Consider the following 20,146-nt stretch of genomic DNA (forward strand, 5'->3'; position numbering starts at 1 on the left):
CAAATGAATTATGTTAACTGTATTTGATGGGATAAATAAAAGGCATGTCTCAAAACAGAGATAACATCATTATTGAGAATGTCACCACTTTCACCACTTAAATTAAGTATATAAATTTGAAAGTCTAATTCTTCTTCTGATTCTTCCCTCGACCTTTGTTCTTGTTCTGAACATTGTTGGACCACTTTGGAGTTCTTTTGTTTCCCGGTGTGTTCACCAAAAACTGCCCAGAGGTGTTTGTAGTAGAGGAAGGCAGACCCAACGAAGTAGATGGTACAACTAATTCATCTCCCGAATTGTCATTATTACTCTGCCCATTGTTAACTGAACCTAAATGAATGACCTCAGATGCAACTGAATTGTCACCCATTCCAACAACACCTGATTGCTTTGTTTGCTCAAACAATGCTCCAGCTTCTCCCTGCACTGTCTTAATAGGATAAGCAGAGTTAGTAGCATAAGCAGCAAGGTCTCTCCTCAACTTGCCTTGCTTTCTGGAAATGACGGAGGCTCTATGTCTGTCAACCTTAGCTGAAATGCCAACATAAAGGGCAGATAATGATTGAAAACTATTGAATGCTTTTATTTTTCCATCCAATTCCTCCATCTCTGACCTAGAAGCAACCTGTTCCCCTTTATAATAGTGCACTAGGGCCCTCATAACAGAAAGTCTGGTGTTGTTGAATAGTTCAACCAATTGCCGATAAAGTGTGTCACCATACTTAATGCAATTGGGAAACGTATATACTCTAAGCCCTTGCGGTACACATCATCATTTGACACACTCTTCTAAATAAGCCACTTCCAATTATAAGGAAACAGTTTTCATAGACAGTCGTTCTAATTTAAAAATGTTACTCTTACATACTTGAAAGTCATTTAACAAAACATTATCTTGTGCACTTACTTGTAATGCACCAACATTTTCAGTGTCCACACAGAAAGGATTGCCAGCATCCTTGAAAACATGGTTAAGAAGATGATTGTTCCCCATGTTTCCTGACTGATTCGAAGAAAAATTTTTGTCGCTACTTGTGGAATTGGATGTATTCACCAGTAATACTTGTGCAGGTGTTAAATGAATATCCCCAGTTGTTTCACACACTCCAACATGGCCACTCATGTTGCCATGGAAATGAGAAAAACCTTCCTGAATGGCTTCAGAAATAACAGTATAAATATGTTCACTGAATGTCAGACAACTGTCAAACAGGGTGAGTGGTGAGGTTCAGTAAGGTGTCCTGTGTTGAATCCTCTCCAACCATGGCCAAACCAGTGCAAAAAATACTCCAAATTAAAACTTCAAAACCAAACACAAAACCAAGCAAACAAACTGCTAGTATAGCCACCAAGGAATAGAACTGGACTCCAACTTAGCGCTTTCATTCTTTTTAATAATCTAAGAACTTCTTCAGAAATATTGAAAACACACCACCACTTGTTTAAACACAAAAATGAAATAATCATGTGATAACTCTGACCAATAATGACAAAAATAATGAACGTAACTAAATAAATACTGAAAATTAGATAATGAATATTAAATATTAAATATTATCTATTATCTATACACTTAATTAAATCAAATAAAATAAAATGAATGTAAAAACATTAAATAAAAGTTTATTATATAATAAGCTTTTTAAAACATATATACACAAACATTAAATTATTTTAGTTTCTGCAACTGCAAGAAACATTTTATATTAATCATCTCATTGAGACCAGGTGCCTGATCAGCAACTAAAAAAAATGCCATAAGCTTTCACAGCACTCTAATAAAGTTTTGTAGTCACCACAAAAAATATCTGAATCAACTTTATCTAGTACAAAGAATGAATATTTTTTAAAATTGTTACACCCACCCACATGTCTAGCCAGGGCATTCAACAAATTCCTCTTTTTTTATATCCAAAACGTGTTCATAAATTCTTTGGTTCATGTTCTTATTGTCTTACTCACGTAAAACTATTGCAGGAATTACAGCGTGCAGAATAAACAATATTAGTGGTATCGCAATCAAATCGATCCTTTGCCCAAATAGTCTTATTAACATGTTTGAATTCTACCAATGTGAAATTGATAATAAATCTGCAGTGCCTACAATGCCCACAGAAAAAAGTACCGAAAGTAGTGGAACCTTATCGTGGGAAAGAACTTTTCCCTCTTTCAAGGATTGTTTTAATGTAAACAGATTTTTTGTAAGTAAAAAGATTTTTTTCACTTATAATTTTCATCAAATCAGAGTTACCCATTAAAACTTTCCAGTTTTCTAAAAGAATGTGTCTAATCCCATTTTGTTAGAGATTGGAATAGGAAATGCCAACTTATAACTGTCAGAACTCCTGTTGGCCACTGTTGAAGACATCCTGGTGTCAACTTCATTTTGCCCCTGAACCACCAGAATGGGGCACACTGTACTGCCCCATAAGGCAACAACTTCATTAACAATTCTTTCAAGCCAACTTGAATCTGAATTAATTAATTACTAAGCTTTGCAGTTTCAAACAGGAAGACTGAGTGGTCACTTGTCAATATTTCTTTCTTTCTTTTCCTTCTTTTCAATATTTATGAAGAAGTTCTGAGATTATTAAAAAGAATGAAAGCACTAAATTGAAGTCCAGTTGTTCCTTGGTGGCCAAACTAGCAGTTTGTTTATTTATTTTCCACTTATTGCCCATTGTGAATGATATTGATAGGTCATTAGTCCTCACTGCTGATCATGCTAACAATAATGTTGTTGACATTCAGGAGGAATCGCTGAGCCACATTTCCGATCATGATGATGTTGCTGAATCAGGAGGTCTCACTTCTGAATATGTCAGTTTCCATGTTTTTTTCTGCTGGTGCTGAACATGATACATTCATCATCAAGGAAAGGAATGACACTGATGACATCTCATCGATATCTGTCACTAGGGAGGGCTTTCTTGACATCTGACATATGAATCCAAGTGGGTGATTTCTTCATATCTGATGGCAGTAGAGGTTGCAAGTAAAACCAGAAAGAATTATCTCTATCTTGGTTGGAGTGATTGCTTCCTGGAGAATGTCTGGATTTAAACTGTGTCCCTTGATTAAATATGCTGATAGGCTGGATCCAGATGCTGCTGGCCTTCCATATTTTAAGATGTAGATGCTGCAAGACAGGCAAAAGACACAATAAAAAAAGACAGATTTTTCAACATTTTGTAACTCCACATTTTGGGGCAGAGGTGTAGCAGGCTTTCTTATAGGTCTACCCATGAGAATTTTATGTGGGGAATACTTTTTAGTACCACTACCTGCTCTACACACTATAACTAATACTTGATGGTATGCTTCTGGCCATTTGAGACCAGTTTCCTCACACAATTTAGCAAGTCTAACTTTTACGGTTTGATTCAATCTCTCATCAGTTCCTGAAGCCAGGGGCCTGTGTGGGTAATGATACTGCATGTTTACATTTAGGATTTTACATATTTGTTGCACAACCTGACTTGGAAAATTGTCTGACTGAGTACATGACACACTAAATCTAGGTATCAGTTCCTGTAGAAACTTCATGGTGACAATAGTCACATCATTTTTAGCACAAGGGTAAGCTTCACCCCATTCAGAAAACATATAAACAATCACCAAACATATTTAAATTTTTGTGACTGTGGTAGCGCATTGAAATCCCACCACACTCAACAAAAAGATCCCCACATCCTTTTCAAAGATTGTGTAGGAAGAGGAGCACTTTCTGTAGTCAGATAATACATTTATTAACAAAATGCTGAATAACTTTTGAAATGTAAAGGGCATACTAATCGGTCACATTTTATCGTAATATATGTTTCCCCAACTAAAAGGGCAGATGATAAGCTCGAACCATTTAAATTACAAAGGAGTGTGGGTCTACTAGCTTCCCATGCAGGTGGTGCCACAGTCAGTCTGAGAGCTTCTGCGGCCTTCATAGATCCACCTTATTCTTTCAACATCATCAGGTAGATTTTGAAAAGACAGCAATTCTTGTACAGAAACAGGTATATTAGTTCTCTGCAATTGCTGCAAAATAAAGCCTGGACAGAATAAGACACCACATGCCTGCAAAGGTGTTTCCCTTTGAAACACATGAATCATCAGCCTTATGTGTGTTACAGTTGACCCCAGCTGATTCCTTTGGCAACAAATGTGCATTTAATAATTCATGAACAAAAACAGAGCTTTAAAAAAAAAAAGTCCCTGCTGGTGTCAGGTAACCTTTTTCTCCCCATAGTGTCACAAAATCATGAACTATCTCTTCAGCATAACATGAGTCTGTGAAAATTGTTACAGTTTTGTCCTTTGATAATTTACATGCTTCATTAATGGCTACAAGTCAGGCTACTTGATCAGACACATTTGTGTGTATCTGTCCTTCTAATAGTACTTTGTTCTCCATGCACATGGAAAATAATGATACTAACATGCTGTCTTTTACTTTGAACACAGGAATCATTGACTATTAGAAGTAATTCGCAATTTGGTAATGGGCCAATCTGATATAGCAGGAAGCCTGTAGTTAACCACAAAGCACAATCATGTGGTTCTCCATCTGCTGTAGAAATTAAAGAAGCAAGATTAAAGTGGATGTCTAATGTCCTGAAAAGAAAGGTTATTAAGCAAAAATAGTTCATATTTAGACAATTGTGCTCGACAAATGTTGAATTTTGATTATTTGTAATAACACTTCTACAAACTGTGAAATACACAAAAGTCTCATGGTGAGAGTTAGTGCAGCTATGATTTCTGCTATGCAGGCTGTCACAGCCACCGGTCAAAGGCAGTGGAGGAGGGCTGATGCTACAGGATAAAGACTTATACTAAAATAAGCAACAGGTCAAAAACCATCATTCCTACATTGTGCTAGTAATCCTAATGACACTTTATTTCTTTCACAACAAAAAAATCTGTTAACCCAAGAGCAGCTGAGTTTTTAGCTAGACAAAGGCTTGTTCATGATGTTCCTGCCAGGGTAAGAGCTCAGGAGTGTCTTTCTTTAATAATTCTTATAATGGCTTTACTGCTTCTGCATAATTAGGGACAGTAACATGTCAGTCCGATAAAGGATGACTGTTTTGATGTAGTGGGACATGGTGCAGCTCAAATAACAGTAATACGTGAAGGTAAGATTTGCAGAGAGCCTTCTAAAATGAGATGTCCTAAACACTGGAAGTGTGGTTTCCACAACTGCAGTTTTGTTTTATTAACCTTAAATCCAAATTCAGCCAGTTTTGTTAAAAGTATAATTGTATTTTGTCTATAGCTAAAGTAAGAATCAGAAACTAGAGGCAGATCGTCTACGTACTGTATCAAAGTAGACCCACATGAAAACTAGTTTGTTTTTATCTTTCTCTAGAGAAAAGAGTAGGTGATTCTGCATATCCTTTAGATAATCTTGTCCATGTGTATTGCTGTCCTTTGTATGTAAAGGCAGTCAAATACCAGCTGTCCGGGAATATATGAATAGAGAAGAAAGCAGAGGAAATACTATCTGTCACTGAAAAGGTGGTAGCCATTGGTGGAATAGAACTTAGTATTATGACACAGGTAGTCACTGAAGGAAAAGTCAGCACTACTGCAGAATTAACTGCTCTTAAATATTGTACTAACCTATAGGTGTTCTTCCCTGGTTTCTTAACTGGCTATATAAGGGTATTACATGGGCTTTTAGTTGGGTTAAGTAATCCTTGCTGAAGTAATGCAGAAATTACAGGTTTGATTCCTTTCTATGGCTGTCTTGATAAGTGATACAGAACTACCATGGTTAAGTACTTATAAGTTTTAAAATAACTCATACAGGTTTACATCTTTTATGAGTCCTACTTCATGGTTAGTCCACAGGTACTGAGGAATGATTTCTAGTTTCTCCAAATCATCTACTTTACAGGTCTGTTCTGATGTAAGTACTGCAAAGAGTGTATCTTCATCTGCACAAATATCAGCTGAATAGATACCCAAAGGGGAAGGTTCACTTGGAATATCTAAAAATACTCCATCTGTAGTATAAAATACAGTACATCACAATTTACACAGTAAATCTATACCTAAAAGATTTGAAAGGGCAGTATTTCTTACAATAAAAACATGTTGCACTTTTAATGGACCCCATCTGAATGGGAATAGGTTTTGCCTCTGGATAATCTAAAGGAAATCCAGAGATCCACCCACCACAGACAGATTTTGTGGAGAGTGGGAGGTGTTCTCCATTAAATGAGGTGATCATTGATCGAGTTACGTCTATGTCAACAAGGAAGGGAAGAGTAGAATTACATACTGAAACAAAAATAAAGAGATCTTCTTGGCACACTGGTACCAAAGGAAAGAGTTGTGTTTCCTGTTCATGGTAATTATCTTGCTGCCAAGCAGTACTCCAAGTGAGAGGGTGTCTCTCCTTGCTGTGGCACTTGGATATTTGGTGTGATGGTTGGCTGAAAGGATGGATTTGTTTGTTGAGTTAAATAGCATTCATTGCACTAATGTCTGCTCTGAAAACAGTTAAAGCAGATGCTAATACATTGTCTGTGCTGATAAGTCTGTGGTGAAGTAGGAGGGTAAAAAAATGTTGTTGATACTGTCTTGGGGCTTGTTGTAGGAAGAATTTGAATCTACCTCCATAGCTTCTCCTCTTCTGTCCAGTTCCCCACAAATCATTATTAAATTATTGAACTTAAACATCTACCAATTTATTTTATTGTTCCTTTTCCTCTAACTATATTGTCTGCTACATATTGTGCTTTATTAACAATTTCATAATTACCTAATCTGGGCCAGTTGAGACAAACCTTCTTAATTTGTTCCTCTTATTGGTGGTGATAAGCCTCAACAAATGCTGCAGACAGACCATTGGCTGCCACTCCCTCTGTAGGCTCTGAGTACCTAGAAAAAGCTTCAAATACATCTATAGATCCATTCTGTTTCTGTACAATTGCCTTAATTCTTGCCCATTTAGGTATTGGAGGGAATGCTGTAATTATTGTGTTCAGGAAATTATCTCTTGCAGTTAGAAACCTGTCATCTGTGTGTTCTGGAATGTTATCTCCTATAACTAGTTTTCTTTTGCACGTTTTCCTGAAAATATCTGGATGTGTGGAGGCTTTTAAAACTGCTCCTATGTCCTCAATAGTTAGGTTTTGTAACTGCACATATCCTTTTAAAATTTAGCATACTCAGCTGAGTGTGTTTGAATAGGAGGGAGATAATCTATGGTTTGCTATTGTTATAATGATTGTTACAATGTTGAATCACAAAATAATGGGACTAGAAATTTGCAAGATGAGACTACCAGTGCCTGTGTGCACAAACAATGTTGAAAATTGAATCTCCTGACCTGCATGGCTACAGGAAGAAGTGCTTAAAGAAGTCCAGAAGGGGGGGCAAGTCCAGATGTTCACATATGTGGGCATTGGCATTCTTGTTTTGTGACCTTCTGGTTACATTATTTTTTGATTCAATATTGCAACAATCACTAAAATGACAGTAAACCAAATGTACAATAGTTTAAAAATCTAAAGCAGTCCACAGGCACACTATCCTTATAGTACCCATTCTATGATGGTGCCCATCATGGCTGATGTCTCTGTGTACTCCTCCTGCAACCGTTTTTTTTTTTTTTTTTTTTTTTTAGATGTTTGAACCTCATCTGTGTTGATTGTGTGCAAAAGAGAAACACTGTTAAAGATTGATAAACGTTTTATGATATTATCCCAAGTTTGCTGGATCGAGATTGTTTTCCTTGTCAGAACTTTTGCAGGCAGGGCCCACTTGTAACAGAGCTGCAGCCTGCATGAGGAATGCAGCCAGGGGAAGGAGCAATTCAGGAGGTGGCAGTGAGACAATAGAGGTGGATTACATGCTAAACTAAAGGATAGGGTTGGCAGACCACCTCTCCCTAGCCTTCTGCTTGTTACCATCCAATCTCTTGAGAACAAAATGGATGAACTTAGAAAAAGGATTATCACTCAGAGGGAAGTGAGAGAGTGCTATGCATTGATTTTTACTGAAACCTGGCTATCAGACAATATTTCAGAATCAGATGTCCGGCTACATATTTATTCTATCTATAGCGGGGATTGCACAGCAGCATCTGGTAAACTCAAAGGTGGGGGAACATGCATTTATGTTAATAACTGATCGTGTTTGGATGTGCAGATTGTTTGTAAATATTGCACGAGTCATGTAGAGTACCTCATGTTGAAATGCAGACCCTTTTATTTATGAGAGAGTTTACTGCTGTGTTTATTTTATCTGTTTATATTCCTCCATGTGCTAATTATATGGTAGCTTTGGGGATATTGTATGGGGTTATAAATATGAAAATAAGCATCCTGATGCAGTGTTCATAGTGGCCAGTGATTTTAACCACTGCAATTTATGGACAATGATGTCAGCATACCAGGAACAAGTTACTTTCCCTTCATGGGAGAAGAACACACTGGTCATGTGTATAGTAATGTGAAGGGGGCATATAAGGCTGTACCTCACCCTCATTTTGTACAGTCTGATCATGTTTCTGTATTCCTCTATCCAGCATGTAGACAGCTCCTCAAGTAAGCCCCTGTGTCCTCAATGGTGTGTTTTTAAGACAGCTGCTATAAATGAGGATGCCACTGTTAATTTACAGGACTACAGTTCACTGGTTTCCAGCTACATAAGCACATGCACTTATCTTATTGTGACCCTTAAACATATTTGATCATATCCAAATAATAAACCATGGATTAACTCAGATGTTCGCTTTGTGCTTCTTGCTTGTTCTAAGGCATGTGCCTTAGACAATGCCAGTGAGTATAAAGAAATCCAGATATGATTTACAAAGAGTTATTAGAGAAAGCAATAAGAAATATAGACTTAAATTGGAGGGTTATTATACTACTGCTGATGGTTCTCCTTCATATGACTGAATTAACATAAGCCTGAAAACAACAGCCTGAAAAGTCAAAAGCCTGAAACCAGAAAAAATACATATACTGACTTTAAACAACATAAACCATATTAATTTCCACTAAGTATAAGCAAGGAGGCAAACCCCCCTGCACCCCCCCCCACACCCCCTGCTACTTAAATATATCAACTCCGAGATTGCACTTCATTACACTAAGTGGAAATTAATATGGTTTCTGTTTTTGACTTTTCAGGCTTTTGTTTTCAGGCTTTTGTAGTTTCCGTCAAATGAAGGGGAACCCTGCTGATACCTGGTGTATGTGGCAAAGACTGAAAAATGTCCATGTTACAGAGACAGAAGGAGACAGATGGCAATTGATGGTCATTTCTCACTGGATGATTTTAATGAATTTTATGCCTGCTTCAAGGTCCATAATATTGAGTTAATGGGCAGGGAGAGGGCTAGTTGACTGCTCATCATCACCGTTCATAAGATCATTTGCAGATGTAAAGTCTTTGAGGAGGATAACTCCTCAGAAGGCAACTGGCCTAGATAACATTGCTGGACGTGCACTTAAAATTTGGGCTATAATGTTTGCTGATGTCTTGGCTGATATATTTAATCTTTCTCTTACACAAGCTATAACCCCCACCTTTTCCAAAACAACTATATTATTCCACTGGCAAAAAAGGGTAAAGCTAATTGTCTGAATGATTATCAGCCCTTTGCAATGACTCCTATAGTGATGAAATGCTTTGTGAGAATCATTATGAGCCATATTCAGACATTCATACCTCATACGATGGACCCTTTACAGTTTGCATATAGACTAAACATGTCGACAGAGGATGCAGCTTTTACAACACTGCATACAGTTCTTACACATTTGGAGAACAAGAACTGTTATGCTGAATTATTGTTTATTGATAATAGCTCAGCTTTTAATACTGTGATTCTAGCTAAGCTTATTAACAAGTTGTCCATTTTAGGTGTGCCATCCATTCTTTGCAACTGGGTCCTGGACTTTTTAACAGACAGACCACAGTCAGCCAGGTGGGGAATAATATTAACACAACAATAATTATAAACAACAGAAACACCACAAGGCTGTGGTTTGAGCCCCAGGCTGTATACGCTCTTCACTCATGACTGTGTTGCTTCCCAACATAACACCAGTATTATTAAATTTGCGGATGATACCATCATTATTGGATTGATTTCCGGAGGTGACAAGTCAGCATACAGGAGGGAAGTGGCTGGCCATGTCAAGTGGTGACAGGATAGCAATCTCTTTTTTAACATCAATAAAACAAAGGAGATGATTACTGATATATGGAGGAAGAGACAACAGCACTTACCACTGTATATAGGTGGCAGTACACTAAACACTGAAAGTGTGATAAGAGACTTAGGGACACAGGTGGACAGTGGTCTCACCTTCAATAACCACATTGAAACAACAGTCAGGAAATCCTTCTATGTGGCACACCTCATCACTAAGGGCTTTTCATCCAAGAAAAAAGAAAGTTATTGTCCCACTGTACTCATCCCTCATTAGACCCAATATAGAATACAATGCCCCATTTGGTATGTACCTCTCAAGACGTCTGCAACAACTGGAAAGGCTGCAGAAATACCTCACTAAAAGAATCACAGGCCTAAAGCAGATCCCTATGCTGACCGCCTTAAAAAACTCCAGCTATACTCTGTTGCATATCGCCTACTAGGGGCGGTCTCTGCTTAACATACAAGGCCATGTCAAACCCACAGCTGTTGGACATGCTGCACTTAAAGAAATTCCAATCCCTCAGAGCCACATGCTCCAGGGATCTAAACCTTGTCATCACAATAAACAAAACATGTTGGAGGGATAGGTTCCTGACCCAGAGACTCCCCAGTCTCTGGAATAGACTGCCCATACATGTCAAGCAGAGCACCTCTTTGGCCCTCTTCAAAAGGAACCTTGACGATTGGATGGGAGAAAGGAAATTTACCCCAGGGATCACATCAGTCACCCTGCTAGACAGGGGTCCATGAAGTAAATAGTTTGGGAAGAAATAGTCAGGGAATTGTTATGGCTAGGCTTGTATAGTCCATAGAGCCGATAGCCTAGTACCAATCTATGAACCTATATAGGTGAGTCTGAGGTGGAGGGAGTGGTTACATTTAAATTTCTTGGTATTAACATCTCTGAGGACCTCACTTGGACTTGTAACATCACAGACCTGGTGGGGAAAGGCTGGCAGCATCTGCATTTTCTGGGAAGACTGAGGACGTTTTGTATGTCAAGCACTATCCTCAAGTAACTTCTACAGATGTACAATTGAGAGTGTCGTCTCCCACTCCATTACAGTTTGGTTAGGGAACAGTACATCATGGGACTGTAAGGCTCTACAGCAGGTGGTAAAATCAGTGCAAAATGTAAATGAAACAACATTTCTTGCACTGGAGGGCGTCTATAATAAAAGAGTTTTCAGGAGGGCCCATAAATAATATTATTAAGGATATTACTCATCCACAACACAAATTTGTTATGTTGTTAACCATCAGGGAGATGTTATAAGAGTATAGCAGCTAGAACAAGCTTGCAAGACAGTTTTCTCCCTTATGCTATTAGGCTTGTAAATAAAACCCATCCACTGCCTCTCCCTCCAGCACTATAGGCTGGCTTGTGTCTGAAGGGTGAAATTTTATTTTTATTCTTGTTTTGTGTTAATGTGTTATGTTGTTGGAGGTTTTGCAGAATAAGAATTTCATTGTACTGTGTGACGTTGTCTCTTGTACAAATGACAATAAAGTTGAATTGAATTGAATAGTAGGTTCAGCGCCAGCTTCCAGACCTGTTGTAGGATTAGGTACCTCTCTCAAAGGATGAATTTGACTATCAGATGGTATATCAGTGATGGGGGTGTCAGTATCAGAGGACGAATCAGAACTGATACATCCTCAAAGCTTTGTTGAATAAGTGGATTCCACCTGTAGTCTTCTTTATCAGTGTCTATTGGAAACTGCGTAACTAACCTTTTTAAACTTCTTTAGAGTGTTTGATTTAGAAGGGGCACTTTTATTGACAAGTCATTTTAATTTACTACTGTGTTTTGCCCCAGATACATGCTTGTGTTTTTGATGTAAATGTCTACCCTTATTCTACCACTATTCTCATTAACATTTGATCAGCGTATAAAACAGCATGTTGCTGTCACTGCTGCCAAAATCTAATGTGGCAAACTGGTCCTTGGAGATGGGCAGAAGTACTGGAAGTAACTTGGGAAGTATCAGGGGAAATACTAGGGGGCTATCTGCAAATCATCCCCCTACCTACTGTCCCAGAGAGTGATGGCAGTCTGCTTCATAGGACGTGAATGGTCACAAGGGGGAGGGGGAGCTGAAGGAATCAACAACCTGTTGTTTTCAGACAAATATGGTTGGGTTACTTTTAACTTTTCTGGCTATTTTAAAGGATAAACATCACAGGTACCACAAGATTTATCTTCTGCACATTTCTGTATTATATTTATTATTTTATTAGCTGCTTGCAGCTGTGTTTTTAATCTAGCTGAATTATATTTTAGACTTCTAATTACACATTTGTTTTTCCTTATTTTTTATTGTTATTGCCAGTCATTAAAAGCTGACCAACAAAAGGCAGGTACTTTCAGTTTCTTATTAAGATACTCTAAAATGACCTTGTCAAAAGTTCCACCCTCAGGGAACTGCAGTGCAATACCATTTTTAGTGAGTTCAGACCGCTTTCCCACATAATTGCAACTGTCTTGGCCATATTTATTAAACATATGTCTAACAGGAGCCCCAAACTCCAGCTCTTTTAATATGCCCATGTTCACACCCATTGTAATTTTAATACAATGATATTCCCTGACTCGCATACATTAAAACTTAGTATCATAATAATATGAAAAAATGATTAGGAAACCACTCTCATGCTTATTTGTATATGTTGTTATACTCGCTGTCATACAAAGGACATCTTTGCCTTTTTGTAATTAGAACCTACCTTCATATGTATTGTAACCCACTCTCACCAATTTTAACCCACTGTTATACAGTTTAATCTATTGTAAAGATTGTTTAACAAAGCTTACCTGTAATAATTTTAAACTATCTTGAAGGTGGAAAGATATAGTTGTATACAGGCATGCCAGAAACGCACCAGACCGAAACCCTGCTACAAGTTACAAATGGCATGTGTGTGTGTGTGTGTGTATATATGTGTGTGGTGGGAGTGTGTGTGTATACAAATGAGTGTGTGTATTCACAAATAATAAAGATTTACATATGTATTCTTTAATAAACACATACATACACTCGTTTTTGTGTGTGTGTATGTGTGTGTGTGTGTGTGTGTGTGTGTGTGTGTGTGTGTGTGTGTGTGTGTGTGTGTGTATATATATATATATATATATATATATATATATATTAAAGACATAGCTCTCTCTCTCTCTCTCTACACACACACATATATATATATATATATATATATATATATATATATATATATATATATATATATATATATATATATACATATGTGTGTGTGTGTGTGTGTGTGTATGTATAGTTGCAGTTCATTCTGTCAGATGTTCAGATGTTGACTTGGTCAGCAAAATGCATTCCTGTGTATTTATACAGAATTTTATTTTTTGAATAAGGTCTAGGTATGGGGACAATTTTAGTGGTATGTACTTGTATGTGCGTCTTTGTCTGTGTCTGTGTGCTAGTGTATGGGAAGATGGGAGGTGTGTCTGAATATCCTGTTAAGATCAAAAATAACTTCATGCAACACAGTTCACCAGAGTAGAATAATCTCATTTATTACAAAGAACAAATGTACATGGGAGACTAAGCAGAAAAGGACTTGTGTGCCCAAACACAAAAAAAATAATTCTTTTATGTTATTATTGCTTCTAAGCAGAATATTTTGTATCTATTCCTTTAGAGCCATTTAAAACTAAATACATTTATATTATTCTGCTTACTAAGAATCTGCAGACCTCTTATCCGTCCCTTTCCATATTAGGCACAAGTTCTGATCTGCCACGTTAGAACTTTCTACGCCTGTAGTTGTCATGCTAGCAGGAAATACATCATCAAAAACAGACTTAAACTATCAGAATCTATATTGTTTCAAGATGGATTCTAAAAACAGAAAATATCATGTATTCACTGAACTTCTTTCACATCTTTACACTTCTCCCTTCACATTGTGTAGTGGTACTCTTCAGGATTCTTTTTCATAAACTAATGTATAGGGTTGGGGTTAGAGGCAAGGGAAGTGTGAGTGTTAGCAGACCTGAGTAAGGCAGGGCGGGGTTGCAAAGACATATGGAAGTATGGTCTACCCTGTTTAGCTTACTATTTCTGTAGCCCTCAGCATTACACATATTTTAGGGGATGGATGGATTGATGAATGGATGGATAATAGGATGGTTGGATGAAGCCCTGAAAGGATGAGGTATATGAATACTGAAATTAAAGAGGTGTAAAGTTTCAGGACTTGAAGCACTATAAAGTGTCCTTTAAGATGTACAGATGTGATGCAGACTACTTTTATTAACAGAGAAATGATGTGGCTGTCTGTATTATGTCCATGTTTATATTACACAGCAGCTCAGAAGATAAACAAGAAGCTAATTCCAGTGGAGTTCAGACCAGTAATCAGACTGACATGCATCCAACTTCTGCAGCAGCGCCACCACAGAAAAAGGTAAAAAAGGTTCATTGTTCTGTGTATTTCTGTTTTCAAAGATTTTTCTGTCGTTTTTTTGTCTGTCATACACTTGACATTAGAGTGTCCTTTAAGATGTTCATCGTTCTCACTGCAGTAGCCTTTGGCTAGTGGGATTGTATCCTGCCTATTTTCCCCTCCTACACTCTCTCTGTAGATCTCCTGTCTATTCCTCTGTGCCTCATCCTTCTTCTCTTTCTTTCTGATCTTCTCTACTACATTCCTACTCTATGTTCAGTTCTCTCTTAGTTTAATCATACCTTTCTAAACAAAGTAATGTAATTACTTCCCACCATCCTTCTCTTTTATAGTTATCTGTTCTGTCTTTTCTTGAATATCTCTATTTATATCTTGTTATCCTTGTATGTATCTCTATTATATGAGCTTATGTATTGTATAATTTATTTGTAACAATCTTTATTCTGTCTGGGGCTTCTCCTAAGGGCCTCCACTGAGAAAGGGTTTATGCCCAGCTGGACTTTCTGGTCAACAAACAAATAATGAAATGAATAAAAAGTTAGGGATGTGGATTAAAAAGGCTTCTGTTATGCCAGCGAAGGATAGAGGGGGAAGAAGACTAAACAAAGGGAGATAAAAAAATGAGAAACTGGAAGCTCTTCTTTATGGATATGGATATCGATAGTAAGATACAAGCAGTGAAAATGTTTTTAGTCCCTTTTGTTTTAAATACAGGTCAGGCATATTTTTATCAACCAGAGGAAAAGTTGTGGATAATAATTAATATGGAATTTATCTAGGATGGGAAGAGGACAGGAGTAAAATGGGATAAGCTGTTTCTTGTAAAAGAATAAAATAAAAAAAAAATTAAAAAAAAAATCGTTTAGGATTGACTGATTTGAAGGGATATTTTAGAGCCACACAACTAAGGCTCATATAAATAACACAAGCAGAAGGTTTTAATTCAAAGTGTAAAAACTACCAACAGGTCATGGAAAACACTAAAAATGTATTACCAACACTCAGCACTTAGCGCTTCAGCTTGAATCAGCTCTTGACTCTGAAGGCTGATTCAAGCCGAAACGCTAAGTGCTGAGTATTGGTAATACATTTTTAGCATTTTCCGTGACCTGTTGGTGTTTTTTTTAATTATTTTCCATGTTTAAAGTTGTTTAATATATATACATATATATATATATATATATATATATATATATATATATATATATATATATATATATATATATAAAATTCAAAGTGTGTTGGGGGATTCAAGAAATGAGAAGCAGAAGGTTATAATTCAAAGTGTTGGGGGGAATTCAAGAAATGAGAGGGAGAGAGACAGATGGATTTTTAGATGCAGATTCTTAAGGAAAATAATAACCACTGTACATAATATTATATTCATAAAAAAGCAGAAATGATTCTAAGAACTAAGCAAACTTATGAATGGAGAAAGGGAAATTTGCCAGTAGGAATGACTGCAAGTAGAGGTAGAGAAAATAGGCAAGAGAGAGAGTTGACATTTACTGAAGAAAACTGGCAAAGGAAGCAAAGTATTAGGGGAGTAAATAACAAGAATTGGAAAGGAGAATTCTGCACTGCAGGTTAAAGACTGCCTTTCCTATCACAGATTGATATCAAAGTATAGGCAAGGATAAAGTATTAGGGGAGTAGTAAATGAAAAACCTCCTCTCGTACAGGTTTTAGTTGAATCTAAAACAGAAGCTGCTGTTAAAAGGGGGATAATTAGTAGGGCATATAAAATATTGCATGGTAAGTATAAGAATTAGAGGAGGTTAGAAAACACTGGGAAGAGACTAGAACAGCAACATACAAGGGAACAATGGGAGGACATATGCATCACTCCCAGTTATGCTACAAAGTCCAGAAGGCTTAGGATTTTTGCTTGAAGTGTTTGCAGAGGGATTTTTTTTTTATCCCACGCAGACTTCAAAGAAGTTTTCCTCAGGTAGATAGCAAATGTTGGAGGTGTGCATTGAGGAAAAAAGAGGTAACTGGGAACACATTTTTTGGGAGTCTAGTCAGTTGGCAGATTTTAAAAAAATCCCTACAGAATTGTCTATCAGAAATATTGGGGAAACAAATGGTTGTAGATAAGGAAAGAATTATTTTGAGCTGGGACACAAGATCTGAATTGTTTAGACATAGTAAAGCCTTATTAAGTGTAATTCTGTTGGCTGCCAAAAAAACAATTACTAGAAAATGGAACTCAAAATCTAAAACAACTGTATTTTAAATTCTGAATATTGAAAGCAAGATAAAATAAATTAGAAGAAAGATCATTAGAAAACTGATGGATCAAATAATGTTGAAATAATTGCAATTTGTGGGAATAATACATGCAGAGTAATGGCCAGAAGGAGGAGTAAGATTTAAGGGAAGGCATGACTTCAGTGATTTGTATACTAGACTGAAAGACAGCTGTTTTAAAGAAAGAAAATAAGTGTGAATGGAAGAAATGCTAATAATGGGGGGGGGGAGCTGACAGTGTAGCAGGGTCCTTGCTGCTTAATTCTGTACTCATTTTATTTCATCATGATGACCAGGCCATGTTCCTCTCACAAGATATTCAGCTAACACACTGCCTTACTGGGTTCAGGAAGTAGAGCCCTGCTACTGTCCTCTGGCAGTCTACCAAAGCTCAGTCCCTCACACTGTCTGCATGAGGGTGTGATAGACCAATTACCTGGTAGTGCAGGGACTACCTTACATACCCGCAGACAGGAAGGACCCTGTTACTTTTCTGGTGCCATAGTAAGAGAAAGATCTCTTGGAAGATCGCTCCATACCGTGGATCTCATCAGCTGTTGAGCTCAGATAAAAAAAACCTTTTGTTTTTTTTATTTCTTCCCTCTTTTTTTTTCTCTCTCAATGTTTGACAATTGTATTCTGCTACTTTAACTGTTTTGTTTGTTTTTCTGATTGGGAAAATTCTTTATGTTTGGAGTTTTACTTATAAGGCCTATACTGTTTATTAAAAGCTTTATTTGAATGTTTTGACAAGAAAGCATTCTGATTTTGCAGAGTCTTTTTTTCCTTTGGGTTTGTGATTATTTGACATAACAGGGGAGGTTTAATAATAATAATTTACATTTTTTTTAGTTTAAATCATGACTTTGGCACAATTTCATATGTTAAAGATTTCTGACATTTTTTTCATAAGTTTATGCTTTATTTCTTGCCTAAGACTGTTTTATGTTGCTTATTATCATTTGGGGCTGAAACTATTAAAATTGGGGGACTTTTGTCATACATTTTGTGCTTTGAACTGTGTTAGTGAAACTGATGTCATTTTATTCAGTACAGTGTTCAGAATAGTATTCTTTCAAAAATTACAGGGAGAATAGTGAGATTTATTCATTTTTATTGGGTTGACCATGCAGCAGCCATTATTTGGTATTGCCCTGGCTAGCTTTTGTCATCTGACATGATGAGAGTTCATGAAAGGAGTATTTTATATAAGACCCTCTCACAAGAAAATTCCACCTTTGAGGGATCGCAGCTTTGTCCTAGAAAAAAAATTGGCCATACCACTTTTCGAACCTACCACTCAGGCTGATCAGAAGTTCTTTATGTGGAAAACTGTTTTGCTTATTGCTCTGACATCTGCAAGGTGAGTGAGTCCCTGAGATGCAAACTCTCACGGTGGAACAACTTACCTTATATTCCACAGGAATAAGTTGTGTTATGCACTAATCCCTCTTTCATGCCAAAAGTGGTCTCAGAATTCACTCTGGGTCAAACAAGACTAAGGGAGAGAGGATGCTTCATTCCTTGGATGTGCACTAGCAGCACAGTTACTACCTGGACAGAACAAAACCTTTCATGAAGAGTGAAAGGTGTTTTATTTCCTACACAGGGGCAAAGAAGGGTCAACCTGTCTCTAAACAAACCATTGCATGTTGCTTTTTCTCGGTTATTGTTTTTTGTTACTCCCAGCATGGCGAGGAAAATCCAGTCAAAGTAAAGATGCAGTCCACCAGAGCCTTTTCCTCTTTACTGGCATATTGGAAAGGAGTAAACTCTAGAAGTATTCTAGCGGCAGAAACCTGGTCCTCTGTACATACCTTTATGAAGCACTACAAGCTGGATGCCTTTTCTAGATCCAGAACAAACTTCACTAAGACCATTCTCTATGTATTAGTGGACCCATATCCTTCTTTTTTCCAGTTTGAGTAACCTTTTGGAATCTACCCGAGTAAAAGTAAGGCAGTGTGTTTGTTAGTTTCATAAGTCCTACTTACCTGTAACAGTAGTTGCTCATGGAACACACTGCCTTACTGGCAATATCCACCCACCAGTCCCCTTTTTTGGATTCCATAATTTAGTGATTGGATTGCCATTGAGCACTGCTTTGTGGACTTTATTGTTGTGTGTGTGTGTGTGTGTGTGTGTGTGTGTGTGTGTGTGTGTGTGTGTGTGTGTGCGCGTGTGTCCAGTTTCTGTTCAAAGCTTGTGTTTTCATTTTCTCTTCCTGTTGGACCCTAGAAAATTGAAAGAGTCCTGTCTGTGGGTGTGTAAGGCAGTCCCTGTACTGCCAGGTGATTGGTTCAACACACTCACAGACAAGCAGTGGGAGGGACTCTGAGCTTTGGTCGACTGTCAGAGCAGGGTAGCAGGGCACTACTGTCCAAATACCAATAAGGCAGTGTTTTCTATGAACATCTACTGTAGGTGATTTTGGACTTACACAGCTGTACTTTACTTGGGACTGTGTTGTGCAATGCAAGGTCCATTAGGAAGAAACCAGGCATTACAGTTAAATTGGTTGTGTCTACCATCCTTGGGTTCATTATACAATCTTGGATAGATGAGAATGGTGGCCTGCTTTCACCTGGGTTTTGCATCCCTCCAGGTTTTAAGGTTATTTATAGCCCTAGGATTAGATATTTGGGTAGGCATCATAGTAAGGAGTTGCTATATTATTTTCTTCCAGTTTGAAGTTGTCTATAAACTACAAGTGGGTGAGGGCTGCTCCTCTAAATATGTGCTAGATGCAGGAGTAAATTGCAGATTCCTGTTGTTATTCCATCTACCAAGTTATGTGGATGTTTTTTTACAAAAATTCAGAGATCTCCTCATTAATAATGTTCATGAGTCACTGAGATAGTTATCTCTTGGTAACTTTAATACTTGAACAGAAAATGAACTTGCAAACTTTCCATGTAGCTCCTGAACTTTATCCTTAAGGTTCACTCAAACTGTTTGACTGTTGCTCACACATATAGCCATTTATTAGACTTGGTCTTTCAGCCTGTGTTAGAAACTAGAGCCCTGACAGTAGAACTGGTCTCCTTTTCTGACCACTTTCAAGTGTACTTCAGCTAAGGTCTGTCCCTAAATTATCACCCTCCCCCCATTATAAGAATGTTAAATGTAGAGAGACCTCAGGACTGTTACCTCTGTCATTCTGTCCACAGCTTGACCAGTAATGTGAGGGTATCAGTGATAATAATCCAAATGGGATGGGTATACTTTATAATCAAGTTGCCACAGGTGCACTAGATTCAGTCACCCCCAGTGAGTGT

At 37.4% G+C, this 20,146-nt stretch overlaps 1 protein-coding gene across 1 annotated transcript in view; it reads left to right on the forward strand.

Moving 5' to 3' along the window:
* LOC122798682 overlaps positions 1-20,146 on the forward strand; it is a 1,155,618-nt gene that overhangs the window by 830,939 nt on the left and 304,533 nt on the right. The window contains exon 6 of the mRNA XM_044067774.1: positions 14,516-14,615. Coding sequence (XP_043923709.1) covers positions 14,516-14,615 — 100 coding nt within the window. The remainder of the gene's footprint in view (positions 1-14,515; positions 14,616-20,146) is intronic.

Source organism: Protopterus annectens, chromosome 3.part1 (genome assembly GCF_019279795.1).
Source record: "Protopterus annectens isolate FY-2018-M chromosome 3.part1, PAN1.0, whole genome shotgun sequence".
NCBI lineage: Eukaryota > Metazoa > Chordata > Ceratodontiformes > Protopteridae > Protopterus > Protopterus annectens.